Below are 20066 nucleotides of genomic sequence, written 5' to 3'. Positions count from 1 at the left end.
GTGTCGGAGCTCGGGGACAGACAACGGGTGACACTCCACAGGGAGGGACAGCGCCGTGTCGGAGCTCGTGGACAGACAACAGGTGACACTCCACAGGGAGGGACAGCGCCGTGTCGGAGCTCGGGGACAGACAACAGGTGACACTCCACAGGGAGGGACAGCGCCGTGTCGGAGCTCGGGGACAGACAACGGGCTCTGCATGGGTGGCAGAGCAGACGGGCAAGGAAGCAGAGACAGGCGGACAGAGTTACTGCAGAATACAGAATCTGCACACCACATGCACACAGGGAGTGAGAAGGGCAGAGGACAGAGAACTGCAAGTTACAGCTACCGATCAGCTGAAGCTGCTGCTCAGGATGAAACCCCCAGCCTTTCTTCCTGCAACGGGATCGCCAGGGGGCGAAACTCCCTTGAGTCACCACAGCAAGTCACAAACTCCGCTCTTGCACAAGTCTCTATTGCCTCCGTATTCCGGGAGAGTTCTGAGCAGCCGAACGCGCCAGAGCCGTCCCAGGCAAGGGCTTTGCCTCCCTTCCCGCATCACCTCTCCAAGCACAAACCAGAGCAACCAGCACAGTGCTCAGACACACGTTTGTCAGAGATGGAGCAGAAACCTCCGTCCGGCAGCCGCAGGCACATGGTTCAGATTCCAAGACTCAGACACAGCGCCGCGGGCCCAGGACGGGAGCACGGGCAGAGCTGTCTCTGCTGCCATAGGGGCTCCAGCAAGTTTCTCAAGCCCTGGTAACCACGTATCACCTACGATATCCTCATGCTCCTCATCACACATAAAATGGAGCATCTACAGTTCCTCAGAGCATTATCTGTCCGTGCTCTTGTTCTCAACACACCGGAACCGTGCTCCAGGTGAAGAAAGGCAGACTCGGTTTAAACAAGGAAAGTTTTCCCTTTCTAAGCTGAAAAGGCTGCACGGTCGAAGTGCCAAAGCGGAGCACAGCGCTGTCAGAGCTGCCCCTCCCCGAGGCCGCCGAGAAGCTGCTACACGAGCAGCGGTCCGAACGGCGCCGGCAGAGCTGGTCCCGCGCCAGGGCTGCGGAAAGAGGCGCCGAGACCCTTCGGTCCCATCCAAACGACTTCTAAGATTCCTTTGCAGGATTTCCCGCCCGATTAAAACCTGCTGCTCCTGTGGCACGACCGACCCCGAAGCACCGGCTCCACAGAGCTCCGGTCAAAGGCAGGCCAAAGGGAAGGACAAAAGAACATCAAGCAAAATGCCAGTGTCCCCAGGAGGTGACACGCAGGGCACACCAGGGACATCCACGTGGGCTCAACTGGTCGGTTCCTTCATGCAGATTAAACGCCACAATTCAAGGTAGCAGGAGGGACGGGAGCAAAGCTGCTGCTCCATCCCCTCACTTGGCTGCTCTCGCTCGCTTCTCACAAGTCCGCTGGGCCTGTACCAGACACATCGCAGGGACGTGCTACTGAACAAAAGGTGTTGGAAAGGAAGGGGCATAAAAAACCTGCAAACTATTTCCTTTAACTTTTAGGAGAACAAGAAGCTTCTGGCTTTTCATCTCTTCCTCAAGAGGATATTAAATTCTGGTCCAGCCATATACAAATGCTTTCCTCCTCTTCTAAATATCCCCAAGCGTTTGCAAAGGTGGCCCATCTCGCTCTGCTCGCTCCGCGTGGCGTCCCGTCCCGCGCCATCGAGGGACTCGCACTTTGCACCCGGACTTGGTTTGGTTCTTCCACCCGCAGCCAAACCATGGAGGAAACACCAAGGTCCGTAGGACAGGCGCGATTCCACGGGCTCCGCGGCAAAACTGGCGCCGTGCTGGTGGAAAGCTGGTCAGAACCCGCCATGAAACTAACAGGCTGAGTGTAATCTCACCTCCCTCCCTAAAGCAAGGCGAGGGTTTCGACAGCATCGGCCTTGTTCTCGAGAGCACCACAGCCACCTGGGGACCCGAACGGAGATTCCAAAACAACGCGCTTGTCAAACCTCCAAATCTGAACGCCAAAACAACAATCCACAAGAAAGCCAGCTCGCTTTCACCTTTATATTCCTTCTCCGCTCAGCATTTAACGCCAAAGTGTGTGGTTCTGCTCTTACTAACGGTGTTCAGAAAGCTCCTTGCAGGCAGCTGAACTGATACGTTCCCACACAAGACATTTGTTGCTGTACAATTCCCATCTGGATTTTTGTAAGAGTCACCGATAGGGATGAGCTTCACGTGAACATGTTTGTGCTGCAAGAGAAACGCACTGGAGCACTTCCTGAGACAGAAGTCTGGAAAAGCAACACAGCTCTGCGCAGTCGGCAAGCTCAGCAATTTTGAACGTGGGTCTTTAATGTTCTGCAGATCGAGCAGAGTGAACGTCTGAAGTTAACCTTGAGACACAAACGTGCCATGGACGGCTGATCCAAAACGCGCGCTGGGCGCTCCTGTGGCGCGGCGGCTCACACAGGAGGGGCTCGGTGACCCGGCACACGGCGCTGCCACCGCCCGCCCGCAGCTCCACCAGAAACCAGCCCCAAAGCCCCGTCTGCTCCCCGGCGGCTCAGCCCGGCGCGCCGGCGCTGCTGCTGTCCTGCCTGCTTGTAGCTCAAGAACAACCCAGAGCAAGCGAGGAGCAGAGAGGCGAGGAAACAGAAGAGAGGCCAGGGCGGAGGGTCAGGCGACACAACAGACTTCACACCAAAAGAGAGACTGATGCAACAAGCAGGACACGAAGGACTGGGAAGGGAGGTGTGAGCATCGCTGCCGACCCTCCTCCCACCACCACCGGAGTTAACCGTCCGCTCCAACGACAGACACACCATTGTGCATTTTGCAGGAGAAAAGGCATGAAAATTCACTCCCAACAGCCCACAGAAAAGATGCATCCATGTTTAAGCAGGGAAAAAAAATTCCATCTCTTTGCATTGATCAGCAACGTTAGCACATGAAACAAGACCTAGAGCATTTTAATTGAAATAACATTACCTTTTGGAAGTCATCCAGCCAAACCAAGCAAACTGACCATCACCGCGTGTCCTACAAGGCTAAGCAATGAAGAAACCCCCAGGAAAGTAAGGAAAAACTTCCCTTAATTTATGTTTCTATAACTGCTTTGAAGAAAGAAACCCACAGTAAAGGAGCGGTCGTGTTTTCCTCCTCCCCGGGCAGCTGCAAACTGAACAGGTGTTACTGCGAGTGGATGACATTGCACCTGGAAGCACGCGAGTGCAGCGTGGAGTCACGATGCAGTGAAATGCGGACAGCAAAGTACACACCTTGGCATTGATATATGGGTCAAAGGGGCCGTACTTTTTGAGTTCTTTGATCTCAAGAGCATTCTACAAAAAGGAAGAGGAAAAAGAAACAAAAATGTGATAATGAAATGGGTGAGATATAGCAACAAAGCAATGGGCGACTCCCAGGGGGGAATGACAGGACTCAGCATCTTGTTCCAGTCAAAGCCATTAACAGCAAACCTGCAGCCGCGGGTCCTGTGACCCCAGCCGCCGGTCACCAGCCTGCGAACACCGCACGGGCCGCTCGCCTGACTCTTCTCGGTTAAAGAGGCTCCTGCTAAACAGACGTTAATGAAACATTACCTGGAGGGATTACACTAAGCTTTTAATCTTTTGCAAAGCTTTCTCTACACCTGTCCTACTCGGAGCAGAAAGTTTATACTTGGGGCGCCCAGTCAATTCCTATGGGGTTGACTGCAGACAGCTAGCTACACCCCGCCCTGCTGAAACAGACTGAATGCCTGCGGCTGTGCCCGAAGACACTATCGACTGCAGTGGAAAGCCCTACCAGAGACATTAAAACACACACTCTTAGCTATTTCTGCTCCGTTGGGGAGTGGTGGACAATAGCATTACCACCATATTTTTCATTTTGTGATGCTTTCGAGGCCGCGGAGCAGCCTGATGCATCAAGCCAGCCGTCCTGTACTGAGGAACAGCAAAGCTACGTGTGGCACGTCGGTGGCTGCAGGTCCGGCTGGAAGCGGGACGGGGACTCCTCAAACCAGCCCAAGGGAGTTCGCTCCTCGGCTCCCCGAAGTACCACATGGCTCAGGCTCAGTGTTCAGCAACCCCGCTCAGTAAGCCAGGCCCTTGTCCGAAACTCCTAAACAACACCTGGGTCTTGCTGCAGCAGCGTTCCAGGGGCTCCTGAGCTGCGGGACACCCGCGCCCTCCAGGGGCGGCCAGACGGAGCCAGCGCTCCAGGTGACGCGGCTGCCGCTGCACGGAACCGCTGCCTCTGCAGGCCAGTCCCCCGCCGTCCTGGAGCAAATCCCATCAGTGTGACACAGGGCAAACAATCCCCTTTTTCTTTTGCTTTCTTGCCTGAGAAAACAGTTCTTTAAGATTAAGCTGGGACTTATCTGGGGGCAAGTAGGGCTAAAATTATCTTACAGCTTACAAATGAGCTAACTGGAGCAAGTGCTAGAGACAAGCCAGGAGAGGAGCTAAGAGAGCGTGGCCAAACAAAGCTGCTTTGATTAGTCCCCAAGAAGGGAGCCAGTGTGTCCTTTGACAGCACTAGAAACCTTTCAGCTATCCAGCAACTGAAAGCAAACACTATGGGTTAGTTTCAGAAGCCCAGTATGAAAGCAGGAGACCGCTTCCTAGGTGCTGAGTGGCTCTCACATCTATACCTCTCTAGATAAACTTATATACCCGCTCATTCAACCACTAACTCAGAACCGGGGGTATCACTTTAGGCACTGCCCTTCCTGTCCCATTAGCAAGTAGGAATTTACAACCATTGCTACTAGTTTGGGAAGGGCCAGGAGCCGTCTGGAGCAGCGCGTCTCCATCCGAGGGAAGCGATTCCATGGTATACGGGAAAACAGGCAGACCTGCTCATTCACTTTAGTGTGCGAGGGTCCCTGGTGGATGAGGAGCCTCACGATGTCCGCGTCGCCCTTCCACGCTGCCAGGTGCAGGGGGTAGCAGCCTTTGCAGTCTGCCACGTTGGTCAGCGCGTCGTTCCTCAGCAGCACTTCCACCACATCCCTGCAAGAGAAGGAAACTCGAGCCCATCAGGCGTTCGGGCCCTGTTCCACGGCCCACATTCTGCAGTAAGTACTCTACACAAAGTTCATCTGAACAGGTGATTTTAAAACGTTCCTATTAAGTGCTGCCCAAGGAAAGAGAATGCAATGCTGTTGAGGCGAGCTCCGGAAAGATCTGTGTTACCTTCCCACTAACGGAGCCAGCGGGGACCGAGGCCATCCCCGAGCCGCTCCGGTGACAAGCGAAAGGCACCAGCACAATGCAGATGAATAACTGAACAATGCGCTCAGTTTCTCAACATCTTAAGTAGCAATGAACAACAGGAGATGTACCGCGCTGAAGACTGGAGTTACTTAAAAACATACTAATGCACAAAAGCACATTTTCAGTGGTGCAGGCACAGCAACACGTGGGACAGCAGACAGACTGCACAGGACTGTTACTGGAGAAGCACCCTGAACGTGTCGTTCTGTCTTAGCCAAATGGCTTATCAGCAAAAGGCTGGTTGAAAAGCCAGTGTTTTGCCAGATTTGTGATGTGTGACCACAGTGCAGCAGGCAGCGCCTCTACAGCTTCACTGCACCCGTGTCCTTCAGCGCTTGTCCTGAAGATGGTGTCGTGCTGCACTACCGCCGCCTTTGGGTGTTTGGTGACTGAACTGCCCAGAAACCGCAGCTCTACGGCACTCAGCGTCCCTCTGACCAGCACGGTACGATCACTCACTTATGCCCGTTCAGAGCAGCGTGGTGCAGCGGGGTGTATCCAGTACTGTCAACGCAGTTCACATTGGGCCCTCTCCAGATGCTGCAAGACAGAAAACGGACAGGGAACACTTAGCATTCAGCGAACGGACAGACAGACAGCTGCAGGACGAGGCTCGGGCTCTCACACCAGGCTGGTTATCTGCACAGCGAGGTTAGGAGCGCGACACAGAGACGAGAGCGCGCGGCGCCGCGGGAGCGGGTTAGTGTCGGCACGGACTCGCCTCCACGCACCCCCCGCCCCGCGCCCCAGCTCCCGCGCTCTCCTGCTCCACACGTCTTTCAAACACACACGTGCTTGCCAAAAGCAGCTCCAGAGGAACATGTGCCCACCAAGTTAACCACAAGAGACAGCAAACCATCAACGACGAGGTCCCCGAGCACTTCCGAGAATATTGCAAACTTCCCTCCCTTGTTCACAAGTCGAACGCCAAGGATTTAAGGATTAACCCCATAGGGGATTAATCTTCCCCCCGAGCGCTGCAAGGTGTCCTATTTAAAACCGAGCGAGCCGCGTGCGGAAGAGCCGGCGCCGCTCCGGAGCTCGGTGTCCACCGCCACCCCCAGAGCGGCACAGAACCCACATCAATACGTTCTGCCACTGAAACCATCTCTGTCCCGTGCGCGGTCCTCTCCGTCACTCCTCATCATTCCCTGCATGCTGCCGTGTGTTAATACTTTCAAGAGTTACACAGGGTTTACTACAAGCCTAGACAATCATGCTTCTGCTAATACACTGCATTTTCCTGCACTGTTTTCTTTTACTAGGGGCTGAACTTAACAGCACCCTCTATTCCCCAATTTAATTGGTTTAAAATAAAGTCAGCTGCTGCTCGCTATGGAGTTGGCCTTTCCCGATCACTTCGTTTCCTCCCCAGCACGTAATTGCTACAACTCACTGTACGATACGGGGGCAGCGCGGGCAGTGACCAGGTTTTCTACAATAACAGTCACTACTGGAGGGCTCCTAGCCAGGAAAAGCTCTAGACCAGTGTATAAAGCAGCAGGAAAGGCACCAAACCAACAGGAGTCTCATGCAGACCAAGCAGGAGTCCCCAGGGAAGGGGCAGCACGATGCAGGTGGACATGAATGGAATGGGATGGAATGGAAGCCCATGTTTCTTTCAGCTGAAGTTACAAGGGGAGGAAAGGAAGGCTAGTGGTGCGGCGGGCACCGCGCAGGTCAGCCGGCGAGCCGCGGGCCGGGCGCCCAGGGCGCGTCCCCGTCAGCCCTGCAGGAACGCACACGCAGCTCCACCAGCCGCCGCCAACTGGCTGCTTAACGCTTCACAAACACAAAGTTCACTCGGGGACCCAGAGGAGGAGAAAACCGGAGCCCAAGACGGAGCTGGTTCCGCACTGCGAAGGTTTTAAGATATTTTAAAAAAATAATAATAATCTGCTGTGTCCCTTCCTCCCCCTTGCCCTTTTATTCTTGTAAATAAAGAAAGCGTTTATCGCGGAATGGCCAGGTCACCCAGAACCGCAGGCTGCAAGGATCAGAGACAGAACTGCTCGCAGCGGGAGGTGAGGCTGCAGCGAGGAGCACCAGCCTCGCCCTCCTCTCCCTCCCGCCCTGCGGGGGGCTGCGCCGTTGCCCCGCGTTAACAGACACCGAATCTCTCACCCCGTTTGTACTTGCGCAACGCACGGCGCTGAAGTGACACAGATAAGATCCTGAGCTGCTCACGTTGGATCTAGAGACGGGAAAACGCTGCACGGGGGGCTGCAGAGCCGAGGAGCCGCACCAACGCCAGCGCGGGACGTCGCCCAGGGCACACACCCAGCTTCCCACCCATCAAACGGAAACGGCACCCGGAGCAGCAGGTGCAAAGCCAAACACATGTGTCCAAGTGTGAGTCTGGGCTGTTTCTGATTAACCTGAAAACAGATCCCTGCACAGGAAGGAGGGTGCTGTAAATACAAGTTTCCAGTAAAGCTCTGAGAAGGTCCGGAGCCAATGTGGCCACCACCATTTGCTTTCTTTTCCCCTCCAAACCCCAAAACCCCTCACGGCGAAGAGGAGGTTGGATTTTCCATGAGCAGTCTCCCTTAGGAGAGCAAACTGCCCCAGTGATTACCGGGATTTCACCTCCTCTGCCGCACCGCGGTAGTGTCTGATGCGTCTGGTCAAGGCAACCAACACTGAACTTTGAGGACACAAGAAAAGCTCCATAAATTGCCAAACTTGCTCTGTTTAAACTAATTCTTGCACTCTGTGCTCTCCTGCTCCATGATTCAGCAAGTGCCGTAGCCTTCTAAATAAAGCTTCCTGTTTTTACAAACTGCTGAATAAGGCACGTTGCTTTAGGTCACGATAAAACCCAATAGTTCCTTTAAACAAGGCCATATTTGTCCTCTGCCTTTCCCATGTATTTCCTCCCAAGCGCGGTGACTTTACTCACAGCGCTGTCGGGGCAGCGGGCTCGAGCAAAGGCCAAGCGCCCTGAGAACAACCAGCGTCCTCAACCAGAGGATGAGCCGCGGAGCTGACTGACAGTCTCACTGATCCGCATTACAGGGACCAGAGGCTCCGGGACAACGCACCCCGTCCCCAGGACAACAGGCACAGCACCAGCACTGCCCGGTGGATTCACACACCCCATCCTGAGGACAACAGGCACAGCACCAGCACTGCCCGGTGGATTCACACACCCCATCCTGAGGACAACAGGCACAGCACCAGGGCTGCTCCAGCTTCAGGGTGCACGAGTGACTCGGCCCAAGGTCTCGAGGGAAGTCGAAGCAGCTCAGAACTGGCCCCAGATGTCCAGAGCCGCAGTTCAAGGCCTCAGAGACGCTGTCACGGGGCACTTGAGGCCGGGGGCAGACGACACCCAGTCCCTGGCCCAGAGGACATCGCAAGTCAACGTTCACATCTTGGCTATTAATATCCATACAACTGCAAGATTCCCTCAACGCGAACATGACCCTCTTTCGGTATTTCCTGCTTACAGACTGGTAACACAAACAACTCCAGCGCTTCGCGCAGGATTCGGGGCTCAGAAAGCGCGGTGACACTGCCCATCGGGCCGTGGGAAGGGGCTGGAGCGGTGGGCGCGCAGCGGAGCTGCGACCCCTTCCCGCCGGCCTCAGCCGCTGGATAATGCGACAGCCCTTCCGAAAATAACCTGCTGAGGCAAGGCCGGAGGAGATTACAGCAGAATCTCCCCGGGGCAGGGGAGAGCGCGGCTGGGCCCCAGCACCGCCGCCTCGGCCCCTGAAGCAGGCTGCGGGAAGGGCCGCGCAGAACCCGCGCAGGCTGCGGCTCCGCAGAGCGGCGGCGGGACCCGCGCCGGAGCCCAGAGCGGCGGCGGGACCCGCGCCGGAGCCCAGAGCGGCGGCAGCTCTGAGGAGCGGGCCAGGAGCTGCCGCGGGCTGAGGGTGAGCTCGTCTGTCCCTCTCCGAACCCGCCTGCCGGCTCCCACTCCTCACCCAGAAGGCTGCTGTGGGTTGGTGCAAGAACTACCACAACCACACATTTAACCTCTGGGCTCACACCATAAAGGAACAAGACAGGCTTGGCATCGCTTATAGAAAAGCATTCATCCAAGAGGGCAGCCCTGCCCTGGCAGATGGCTCCTGGCAGTGAAAATGCTTCTCTTTACATTCAGTGTATGGGGGGGCAGCGGGCTCTGTCACCTGCTTTGTGCAACGGAGACAGAAAGGATGGGTCGCGCGTGCACGTCACGCTACATCAAAGAATCCCTCCGAGCAGGAGGCAAAATAAATAGCTGCAGGAGAGGAAAAAAACGCAGGTCTGGTTTGAGTGCATGTGCTGCCCTTTATTCTTAAAAGCATCCCAGCCACTGGCTGTGCAATCTGCTCCCATTACCGGAGCGTTTCCAGCTGATTACATGCAGCGGAGCAGAGTTCACACACAGCACGGGCTCCGCGCCGGCTCCAGGGGCTGGATCCGAACAAAGCTCTTCTGGAAGAAGCACAAAAACTGTCAGCGGAGACGGGAAAGGCGAGCAGCGTCTCCGGGGCCCGGGGGCCCGGGTCAGGAGCAGACACGGCCCGGGCAGCGCTCCGCAGGGACGGGAAAACGGGGAACATCAAAACGGCATCAGCCACAGGGCCCCACGTTTTCAGCTCCCAAGCACCACCGTGTCACGCTGGCACTCAGCTGAAATGGAGACAAAACGCAGAAGAGAGGAGGAGATTTGGGAAGGAAGGAGAAGGGCAAATGCTCACTGGAGTAATTTTTAAAAGAGTCTGCATTTAGCCCCTATGGCGCGCAGCGTGGGGTGCCGCGTCCCCTGGCGCCCCAACAGCGGTGCTCTCAGGCCGGAGCGCCCGCGTCTGCCAGGAGCGAGCGGCGGCGCCCAGCACGCACGCGCGGGACTTCACACAGAGCACCCACGCTGAAAAAGCTGCCTTGGTCCTCCTGGGTGGGGAATCCGACCTCTAAGAGAGGCCAGAAATTGGACAACCAAATGCTCACAAACCTCCTAATGAGCTTTACTAAATACCAGTTCTGCAGTGGACTCTGTCTTTTGCGTCTGACTAGATGGGGCTTTGAGGAATATGAGCAAAAGGAAGCAAAACATTCCTGCAGAAATTTAATAAACTGAGCAGCATTATGAAAGTCACATAAACCAGCCCGGAGCTGGCAATACCGCAGAACCGCAAAGCGGAACCAGCAGCACCGCTACGGTAAGCACTCCTTCCTCCGCTCCCGCGGTGCTGGCGAAGGTGCAGCTCAGAGAAAATGCAATACTTTTCTAAAAGCTGACCAGACACAGAGCAAACCAGCAGGACGCGCTGGACGCGCAGGCTCCGGGCTGTGCCGGAGCGCGGCTCCTCAGAACGGCGCGAGACGCTCCCTGCGTCCCCATCCAGCACCCGCGGAGCAGCCGCTGGGCACCACGGGGTCCCGGTCGGGACAGCCCGGGAGCTGCAGCTGCCAACCCCGCGCTTCGCCTTTCGTGACATGATTTAACGAGCTGCAGAATCCCAAGAGACGTGACAATCAACTCAGAAACAGAGCATCGTGTCTTGAACCGTACGTGTCCATCTGCGCTGCTCCCTTTGACAGACACACAAAAGGTCCGAGTTTGGAGCAAAAATTGTTGCCAAAAGGAACTTGTGCAAAATAAGTTCTGGCAGAGCGCATTTCATTCCCACCACCCGTCCTTCCCCCGTACGGAGGCACCAGTTAGGTGTTTCGGGACGGCAGGAGATGCGTGACCCTCTGCTAACTGTCCAGTCTGCAGAACAGCTACGTGGTCACTGTCAGATAACACCAACAGAATTAGAACCAGCCCAAGTTACTGTTATTTTCCAGCACCCACAGTGACCTGACCCAACACACATCTCGGTGGGAATCTGGGATTTCTAGCAGGGAACCTCGCACCCAGAAGTGTATGGGAAAGGTGGTGCTTTATTTAAACACGACATCCTCCTCCTGGTTAAGTGTCAGAGACGCTCTGTACGGGGAAAACAAATCGCCCCCAAGTTCCCCCGTGTCCGTGCGAGCGGACGCTGAGCCCGCTGCCCCGCAGCCCAGCTCGGCCGCTCCGCCCGGCCCGCGTCCCCCAGCCACCGGCAGCCCAACGGCGCCCGGGTCCACCCGAGCTCACGAGACAGGTAAACAGGCCCCGCAGCTTGAACCAGCCCTCCCCTACATCAATTAGAAAGCAAACGCAATTATTTTGTACCAATAAGTGCATCTGGAGTGCACTTTTGCCTTAGGGAGACTGGAAAAAAATGAGACTGGCTCACACAACATCCCATTTCCCTGGTGACATTGCCAAGATCAGTGACATGAGGGCTCTGAACTTCTGCTGGCATTGAAGCGCTTAATTGTTCCGACAGACGGGAGGGGGCACGCGTGGAGGGGCCCGCGCCGCCCGTCCCAGCACGGCAAGACGGGCGCGGAGGAACGCTGAGCTGACGGTAAAAGGAAACTGGTCGCTCTGGAACTGAAGACTGAATGCACCGGGACGGGAGGAGAGGCCCTCGAGGAAGGGAACGTGCGAGCGCAGAATTAAGAGCCAGGACAAAGCTCCAGCACTAGGAGCGGGCTTTGCCCTTCAACACAACCCACGTCGGCAGGCAAGCGTTTCACCCACAGAACCCCATCTCAGCACACACCACAGCGCGGGGCCCCGGCTCCGTCTGAACTCCCTGAAGGCTGCAGAAAGACACGGCCGAGCAAGGAATCAACTGGCACCAATGCGGGACACAACAAGTCGACTACATACCACTGCACTGACTCCAGATGAGATTCCTTCTTGATGAGCTTCTCCGCTGGATGCCCAGAGAGCAAGTAACGGGGAAACGAGAGCGCAGAGACCCCGAGGGCAAGAGGGCAGCCAGAAAAGCGACCCCGTGGGGCCCGGGGCGGGAACAGCGGGGACACACCGGGCGGCCGCGGGGACACACCGGGCGGCCGCGGGGACACACCGGGCGGCCGCGGGGACGAGCTGCGCGCGGTCCTGGCGGGGCCAGGCAGGAGAGCACCCTTGGGCTCTCATTTCCAGGCTGGACAGCTGGAGAGCAGAAAAACCCGAGTCCACAGGACAAACAGTTCCTTATTCAAGTCATCTGATGGACTTCACAATCCTTACAACAGAACCAAGAGCAGGAGGCAAAGCTTTGAAGTCTCCAGATTTCAAGGCTTCATCATAATCCTGTTCCTGCTTCCCACAAAGCCCGTGCTGGTTCCTGGAATGGGGAGCAGGGGCTCTGGGAGCCCATCGGCCCCGCTGCACGGGCAGCCTCCAACCGACCGGGCACGGGCCGCTTCAATCGGATTGCAGTTTAAAACCAGGCAATTTACTTGGTGATGCCAAACTTGAAAGGAGTTTTCATAGTGTCTTAAGTAGGATGAGGGAAAAGTCATTTCACCTGATTTCCAACCCGCTTCAGTATTAGATTTGAAAGACCACCTATGACATCTTCAGCCTTGTCTGGCCTAAGAGGCTGAAAACCAGCAGGCACCAGGATTAGACATAAATCTAATGAGATAATGTATTTACATCATATTTATGACACTCACTTTTAGACAGGGTTGTGTTCTCGCGTCCTTAGCACGCAGCACTACAGACACCTCCTTTTAGCTGGAAAAGGCTTGAGGTTTATTTTTTACATTTCATTTCCCTTTAAAAGAAACCATGTATTAAAGTAACAAGGGAAGAGTGCTAATATAATCTGGGCTTACCAAACCTAAACGAGATGAACTCAAGCATCCAGCTCCAGTTTGAGTTAAAGAAAAGTTAGCTCAGAAATTCAGCCCGACCTCTCACAAGCCGCCTCCTCGTCCATCCAACAAGGATTCCCTGACAAGCCCTGAACGCTCCTCAAGCAAACCATGGTGATTCACTGCAGGACAGAAGGTCATTTGAAACCCAGGTTTAAAAGGCGCACTGGCCACGACGAGCACCGAGCGCAGCAAAGCGAGCGCAGCAAAGCGCCGCCCGAGCTCCGCCGAGCAGCCCGGGGGCGGCAGGCGGCTCCAACACCGTCCTCCGGGAAACCGGCTGCACACGGCTCCGAGGACACCGCGAAGAGGCACGTCCACACACCCCAGCACCCACGTCTTTCCAAGCGCAGCTCACACCTTCCTGCCCTCCGTCTTTAATTAAGCACCTCACCCCTTCGTCAGTCTCTTGAAGGTCTTTCTTCGCTGACAGCTACAGCCCCAGGTGGACTAACATTCCAACGCATGTTTTCCTCCCTTCTGCAGAGAGCAGCTGTATTAGCTTCTCCAGGCTGTTGCTATAGAAACAAATCAATCCTCAACAGTTTTATTTTTACCAGTTTCTGTGAAATAGGATTTACCTCATTTCCACGACTAAGCTGTACTCTAGAGTGAGCTCTTTGGGACAGCGACGGTGACATCGCAGCATCGGCCAGGACCTCGTACCTGGCGTCAATGACAAGAGGAAACAGCCATCGCCCGTATTTAAATGCACCTCTGCATTTCACCAGGACACTTCACCTTGAAACGATGCCCATAGACAGAGTGTTCCAGAGATGCAGCTGTACCCGCCGAGTAAAAGCGCAGAGGGCGGACGGGACAGACGGACAGAGCAGGGACGTGCTGGCAAAGCTCGGCAGAGCACCCGCCCCATGTCCAGCACCCCACACGGGCATTACATGAAAAATACACTGGATGAACACTGTTTCAACACTGTTTCTTGGCTCAGCTGCTCCTAATATGTCAAACGCTGTTTCATACATTCATCTCTAGTAAGTTCAGCTCTCTGCCAAGAGCCGTCACAAGCCAGAGCAGCGCGGGACCCCGTCCCCCGACTGAGCGGCTCCATGGCCACAAACGCCGCTGTTGGGGCAGCACGTACACAGGTACACGGTGCTGCACCGCGGCAGGACGAGCGCTCCGAGCACCAGAGCGGGGGACCCTGCTGCCCCAGTCACCCCCAGCTCTGCTGCGCCCCTGAACCGGACCTGCGCACCGCACGGCCCCACGGAACAAACCGCTGTCAGATCAGCAGCCGGAGCGACTCTGGCACAGCCACACAACCCGAACATCGGGAGCGAAACAGGGAAGGACGAGACCACCGCTCCCACCGCTCACTGCTGGACAAGCGCAGCTGTGACCTTCACACCTCAACATCGAACGCCAAAAGCCACTTGTGACACGCTCCGCATGCAGCTGAACTGTGCGCAGCTCCTGCCTCCAAAACACAGAACACGCGGGGTTCAGACCTGCAGGGACGTTTCTTCAGTTTGGGGATCGCAGACAAAGTCGAGGGAATAAGGTGGTGGAAACATCGGTATCTCATTGCTCAAATATCCCCTGTTTGTTGACACACTCAGCTGTGGTTCTGGCCCCGTGATTCCTACACACAGCTCAGTGGCAGGTTAGGAAGCTGGTTACAGGGATCAAAAGCCATCAGGGAGCGTCACAAACACCCCTCAGTCCACGCGAGTCCCACCAGCGCCCACGCCGAGGCGAGCGCCGGGAACGCCCCGCGCCAGGAAAACCAGCCCCGAATCTGTGAGATGAACATGTCAAGACTGTACCCCAGACACAACCTTAATCACAGAATCATGCTGACCCAAGCAAGCAAATAAAACGTTCCAAAGCTGAATTAGAAGATCACACAGATGCAACACGCTTCAGAGTCACTGCCAATAATTGCAGCCTTCTTGAATGATTTAAAAAGTGCTTAGAAAACAATTCAGAGGGGAGCGGGTGCACACCTAACGCCCGTGGCACCAACATCCGCGTGCAAGCAGCTCATTAGAGCGATCCGGCTGCTGGCGGGAACGGGCGTGGAGGAGAAGACGGTTACAAGTGGGCGAGGAGTTATTAACCCCAGCACACGGGGAGCGAAAGGCCCGGCTGCGATCTCCAGCCCAGCCCGCCCGTGTGAACCGGGACGCGGCTCCGGCCGGGCCCCGGCAGCACCCACGGGCCCCGTCTTCAAACCGCCCGGGAGCCGATATGAAACACCACTTTTTTTTTAACAGAAATAATTTTTCTGACTCCCAACCCCATCTGGACCGTCTGAAGCTGCTTCAAGCGCTCAGCCACGGCACCACGGCGTTTCCAGGCGCAGTGGCCGCTGCACACCGGCGGAACACTTGCCGTGCAGCAGCAACCGGCCCCGTCGCACAGCGGCTGTGCCGTCCCGGCCCACGGCACAGCGTGTCCTCCGTACCTCACAGCAGCTCACGCGCAGCCTCCGTCTCCCCTCTGCTCAGCAAAGGGCCCGGCTTTGCACGTCACCAGATCAACATAAAAAGCTTTTTCTGCACATTTGGCTGTAACACAATTCATCCCTTACTGCTACCGGCAAAACGTACTGAATGCAGATTGATATTTCAGGCCGCAGATTTTGTTTTTTCCTGCCTTTAACTTCACAGTGAAGCAGTAAAAGAAGAATTGAAATTGTGCAGCCCCTGTGCAGAAGTGCCCCTAAAATCCAACACACCTCAAGGACTCACAAAGCATTTGCCATTGCTGGGCCTGCCTTTGCCGACCCGCAGGAAGCCGCGCTCAGGTGAATCGTCTTCCCCGCGGCGCCGTGAGCCGCAGCCGCCGCAGCCGCCGCAGGAACTGCAAAAGCCAAGGCCCTGACAAAGTTCACATTCAAACTGTAACGAGCACAGCGGCAGGTGCGTGTACGTGATAAACCAATACGTCCCCATCAGGAAACAAAAGAAAACAAGATAGAGGAGTAAGATTAAAGAGAAAACCCTTCAGCCCTATGGTTATTCCGAGGTGGCTGCTGACCTGTCGCTCACCCGGGGACGCTGCCCTGGCAGAGGCGGGGGGACCTGCACAGGCTCTCTGCTGGCACCTCCGCCCTCCCGCAGCACCACGTCCCTTTAATTTGCCCCTTTTCCACTTTCCTTGACGTGTCGGGCAGACACAGTTTCACGTTCCCTGTCTCCAAAGCCTTGAAGTCGTGCCTACAGGCGTGCAGAAAGGCAAAGCGCAGTCTAATTAAGCACCGCTCCTGCTCGGAGCCCTCCCTGCCCCGGGGAGCGCGCAGCCAGACCGGCCGCACAGACGCCTGCGCTGACAACGCAGACAGGAGAGCGGCTGGAGACGCGCAGCCCCTGCCGGGACACACACGCCGCTTGAGACCTGGGGCTGGTTGAAACTCAGTCCCAAAACACAGCGTTTTGCTGTGGCACTAAGGGGACGTGAAGGAGCATTTGCTACTGCAGTACAGTGTCCGGCAGAGCCCGTACATCCCAGGGCCATCCCACAGCCACCCGGGACGCCGAGCGGTCACTTCCATTGGGCCACACCACAGAAAACAACAGTTTCGAGCAGCTCGTCCCAGCTGCTCCTCAAACAATCCTCAGGTCTCCTCACAGGTAATTCAGCAGCTGTTTCTCATAAAAACCTTGTCGCCACAGAGCAAGCACAAGTCTGCTCACCTGGAATCACTGAGCCCAAAGCAAAAGCCAAACAGGTTGACAGAACACCAGAGACAATCGGAAAGCCTCCAAGCTGTTAGGTCCGTTTTTGGCACCCAACGTGCAGCATTCCCAGCAGCGCAGCCCCCCCCCTGCGGACCGGGGCGCTGCTGCGGATCGCGCACACGCAACGAAGCGCTGGGACGACGCCCGGCAGGCCAAGAAAGCCAAGGCGCCCGCAGAATGAGACCTGCGATCGTAAACATGCAAAAAGCCCGACTGTAACTCAGCAGCAGGGAGGAAGGTTCAGGGACCGGGAGGTTTGGTGGGAGAAAGGGGTGGTTATAGCGTCAGCCGACAGACACTTAGGACAGGCAAGTTAATGAGCACACAGCTACAAACGACAGCTGAGACAGTCACCATTCTTCAGATCCGCATCCACACACCAAACGGGTTTACACGCGAAAAACCACACTGGCAAACAGCTGGCCTGCTCCACACCGGCTGGACCACCAGCCAGCGCCTTACCGGGGAAAAGGGTCGGCGTCGTCACCAGGCACTGCCGGGAGGTGCGGCGGAGCTGTCAGAACAAGAGGCTGATAACACTCACGGTGTGTATTTAACTCACTGACCCTCTCCACTTTATCTAAACACCCTGTGACTACATCCATCTTCTAACGCAGACAAGCCTGAAGTGGGCAGAGCAATTTCCCACTCAAAACAAGGACTCAGAGTGTTTAATACTTTAAAAGAGGAGAGAAATTTGGACCAGGGCAGATGTACATTTCAGAGGAGCCAATGCAGGCGCTGGGAGAACACGAAGTCTCCGTGTCAGCAGGTCTCTGCTGCTCAGCCCAAGGTGCAGAGTTTGATAAGGTTATGTGGAAAGAAAAAAGGATCAAATTTGGCCACAAAAGGGCAAATTGCCTCTTTCCAAAGAGTCAGGCCGAGCAGTGACACTGTCACTCAGCGCCGGACTCTAATCCCCTCCCCTGCCCCGGTATAAACCTGCTGCTCCAGGAACAGGAACAGCACCGTGTCCAGCAGAGAACGGCAAAAAGATGCTGGTGCAGCCGCAGCACGGGCGCCCCCAGACCCACCCGCAGCGCCGCGAGAACCGCAGCACGGAGCGGCCGAGGAGGGCGAGTGTGCGGCGCGGGGAGCGCGGCCCGACCCAGCCCGGCACGCCGGCGAATCCGCCCCGCAGCGGGTGGGCACCCGCCCCGTCCCGGCCGGGGGGCACAGCCCGTCAGCGCCCGGACCCTCCGGACACACCGCGCTGCCCCAGCCACGCCAGTCCGCAGCTGCCCAGCAACCAGCAGCACCCACGGCCCGCGCGGACCGGCCCCCCGTCCGCGACCCCGAGCCCCGCGAACCTCCGGCACCCGCAGCCGTGCCACCGCCCCCCAGCCCTGCCCGGCCCCCAGCCCACAGAGCCCGCACCTCCGGCCTCCTCCACCCCGGCCCCACCGACACGACCCCGCAGCTCCGGACTCCCCGCCCGCCCCCGGCCCAGCGCCCCCGCCGCCCCCTCCCCACCCCCTCTTTCCGCCCGGAGCGCTCCCGCCCCCGCCCCGCCCGCAGCCCCTCAGGCCGCGCTCACCTGAGCAGACTGGACAGCGGGTGCCCCACACCGCCGCTCCCGCCGCCGCCGCCGCTGCCCCCGGAGCCGCCGCCGCCGCCTCCTCCGCCCGCCCCCCCGGAGCCGCCGAAGCCGGAGCTGAGGCGCTTCCCCGACAGCAGCTTCTCCACGGCGGGCAGGTTCCCGGTGCGCGCGGCCTCCAGCAGCTCCTGCTCCTTCCCCATGGCCCGGACCGGCCGCCGCCGCCTCCCGCCGCGCCACGCCCCCCGAGCGCCCTTCCGGGGCGGGGCCTGCGCGGGGCGGGCCGCGCGGTGGGGCGGGGCATGAAAGGGCGCGGACCGCGCTGGGGGCGGAGCCTGCGGGAGGCGGAGTCCGAGGTGTGGGCGGGGTCCGAGGCCCCTCGCGGCAGCCGTAACGCGTCATCAGGAAGCGCCGTCGCTGCCGGCGCCATGGCGGCTCCCGGCGAGGCGGCGCGGGACGGGCTCGGGGCGGCCGAGCAGGATCCGCCGCCCGCGGGGCCCGGCGCGGAGGAGGCGGCGGGCGCGGGCGGGGCCGGCGGGGCCGAGGCGGGCGAGGCCGGCGCGGGCGGCGAGGCCAGGGCGGAGGCCGCGGACGGGGAGGTGAGGCCGCGCCGCGCCGCGGGGGAGCGGGGCCGGGCCGCGGGTCCGAGCGCTGCGCTGTCCGCAGGGCCGCAGCGCCGGGGCGGAGGCGGCGGACGGGGAGGAGCCCGGGCTGCAGCCGTGCGCGGCCAGGAGGGCGAGGCTGGAGCTGAAGGAGCGGAAGGAGAAGAAGCAGAAGGTGGACGAGGACGAGATCCAGAAGATGCAGTGAGTGCCGCGCTGCGCCCCGGGGCCCTGGCCGGGCGTTGTCGGGTCTGTCGGGTTAGCGGTGTCCGCGGGGCCTTCCCGGCAGCCCGGTCCCCAGCCCGCCCGCGGGGCCGGGCAGCGCGCAGCTCTGCAGGCGGCCCGGGAGCCTCGCGCCTTTCGTTTCTGCGTGAACTACGGTTCTCGCCCCCAGAATCCTGGTCTCGTCCTTTTCCGAAGAGCAGCTGAACCGTTACGAGATGTATCGCCGCTCCGCGTTCCCCAAGGCTGCCATCAAACGGGTACGACGACGCTTCGCTTCAGAAGAAGCCTGAGCTCAGGCTGAGCTTTACTAAGCCTGGCGGGCTCCATCCACTAAATACGAGTCGAAACGTTTCCCTGTCGCTGTGTGTCCTGTGCAGCTGATCCAGTCCATCACCGGCACCTCCGTCTCGCAGAACGTGGTTATCGCCATGTCCGGCATCTCCAAGGTCTTCGTTGGGGAGGTGGTGGAGGAGGGTGAGTGGCAAACGTCAGTGTTAAAAGTTAAGACTATGGGGTAAATTCATTAGAGCGGAGCAGGAGGACGTGGAACAAGCCCGGACCCTTCGCGGCTCCCGGCTGTGCCGTGTCCCCGAACTCACGCGACCTCTTTGGTTTGTTGTTCAGCGCTGGACGTGTGTGAGAAGTGGGGGGAGCTGCCCCCTCTGCAGCCCAAGCACATGCGAGAGGCCGTCAGGCGGCTCAAGTCCCGGGGGCAGATCCCCAATTCCAAATACAAAAAGATCATCTTCCACTGAGCGGCCCAGGGGCAGCGAGAGGCCGCAGGTTCGGCGCAGCCTCGAGCGCCCGGCTCCGGCGCTGCGTTCGCAGGCCCTGGCTGGAGCTTTGTCCTCCTGTGGCCGCAGGGACGGCTCCTTGCTGTACCGACCCGCTGGGATCCCACCTCCTGCTGGCACAGGTGCAGCGAGTCTGTGTACAGAACTGTCCGTTTTTGTACATTAAACTTGTTATTGTATTGTCACTCTTGCTGGACAGTACTAATTGTGTAACGGCCTTTGTGTGATCGGGCGGCGCCACCGTGCCGTACC

General features: G+C 58.0%; 3 protein-coding genes across 10 annotated transcripts in view; 1 reads left to right on the top strand and 2 right to left on the bottom strand.

Annotated features, from left to right (window-relative positions):
* The window catches only part of ANKS1A (ankyrin repeat and sterile alpha motif domain containing 1A), a 63053-nt gene extending 44541 nt beyond the window's left edge, over positions 1 to 18512 (bottom strand). For 2 of the 8 annotated variants that reach the window (XM_065038416.1, XM_065038418.1), the window contains exons 1-4: positions 18194 to 18444; positions 5708 to 5788; positions 4828 to 4984; positions 3245 to 3307 (exon numbers count right to left, since the gene is read on the bottom strand). In XM_065038416.1, the coding sequence (XP_064894488.1) occupies positions 3245 to 3307; positions 4828 to 4984; positions 5708 to 5788; positions 18194 to 18396 (504 nt within the window). In that variant the 5' untranslated portion in view covers positions 18397 to 18444. Of the gene's footprint in view, positions 1 to 3244; positions 3308 to 4827; positions 4985 to 5707; positions 5789 to 17118; positions 17171 to 18193 lie in introns of all 8 variants that reach the window. The other 6 variants (XM_065038423.1, XM_065038422.1, XM_065038421.1 and 3 more) reach the window with 6 other exon arrangements.
* Positions 5805 to 14487, bottom strand: LOC135576001 (uncharacterized). The gene is made up of 2 exons (XM_065038232.1): positions 14422 to 14487; positions 5805 to 9210 (listed from the first exon to the last, which is right to left on the bottom strand). The coding sequence occupies exons 1-2, from the start codon at positions 14485 to 14487 to the stop codon at positions 8248 to 8250; spliced, it is 1029 nt and encodes a 342-aa protein (XP_064894304.1). The 3' UTR covers positions 5805 to 8247.
* Positions 18513 to 18595: 83 nt separating the features above from the next.
* Positions 18596 to 19999, top strand: TAF11 (TATA-box binding protein associated factor 11). The gene is made up of 5 exons (XM_065038540.1): positions 18596 to 18792; positions 18860 to 18999; positions 19190 to 19277; positions 19398 to 19494; positions 19645 to 19999. Exons 1-5 carry the CDS (start codon positions 18622 to 18624, stop codon positions 19773 to 19775), a joined length of 627 nt encoding a protein of 208 aa, XP_064894612.1. The 5' UTR covers positions 18596 to 18621; the 3' UTR covers positions 19776 to 19999.
* Positions 20000 to 20066: the final 67 nt, after the last annotated feature.

The sequence above is a fragment of the Columba livia genome, chromosome 22, assembly GCF_036013475.1.
Source record: "Columba livia isolate bColLiv1 breed racing homer chromosome 22, bColLiv1.pat.W.v2, whole genome shotgun sequence".
Taxonomy (NCBI): Eukaryota; Metazoa; Chordata; class Aves; order Columbiformes; family Columbidae; genus Columba; species Columba livia.
Note: the sequence above shows the minus strand (reverse complement) of the source record. Positions and strands in the feature narration are given on the sequence as shown.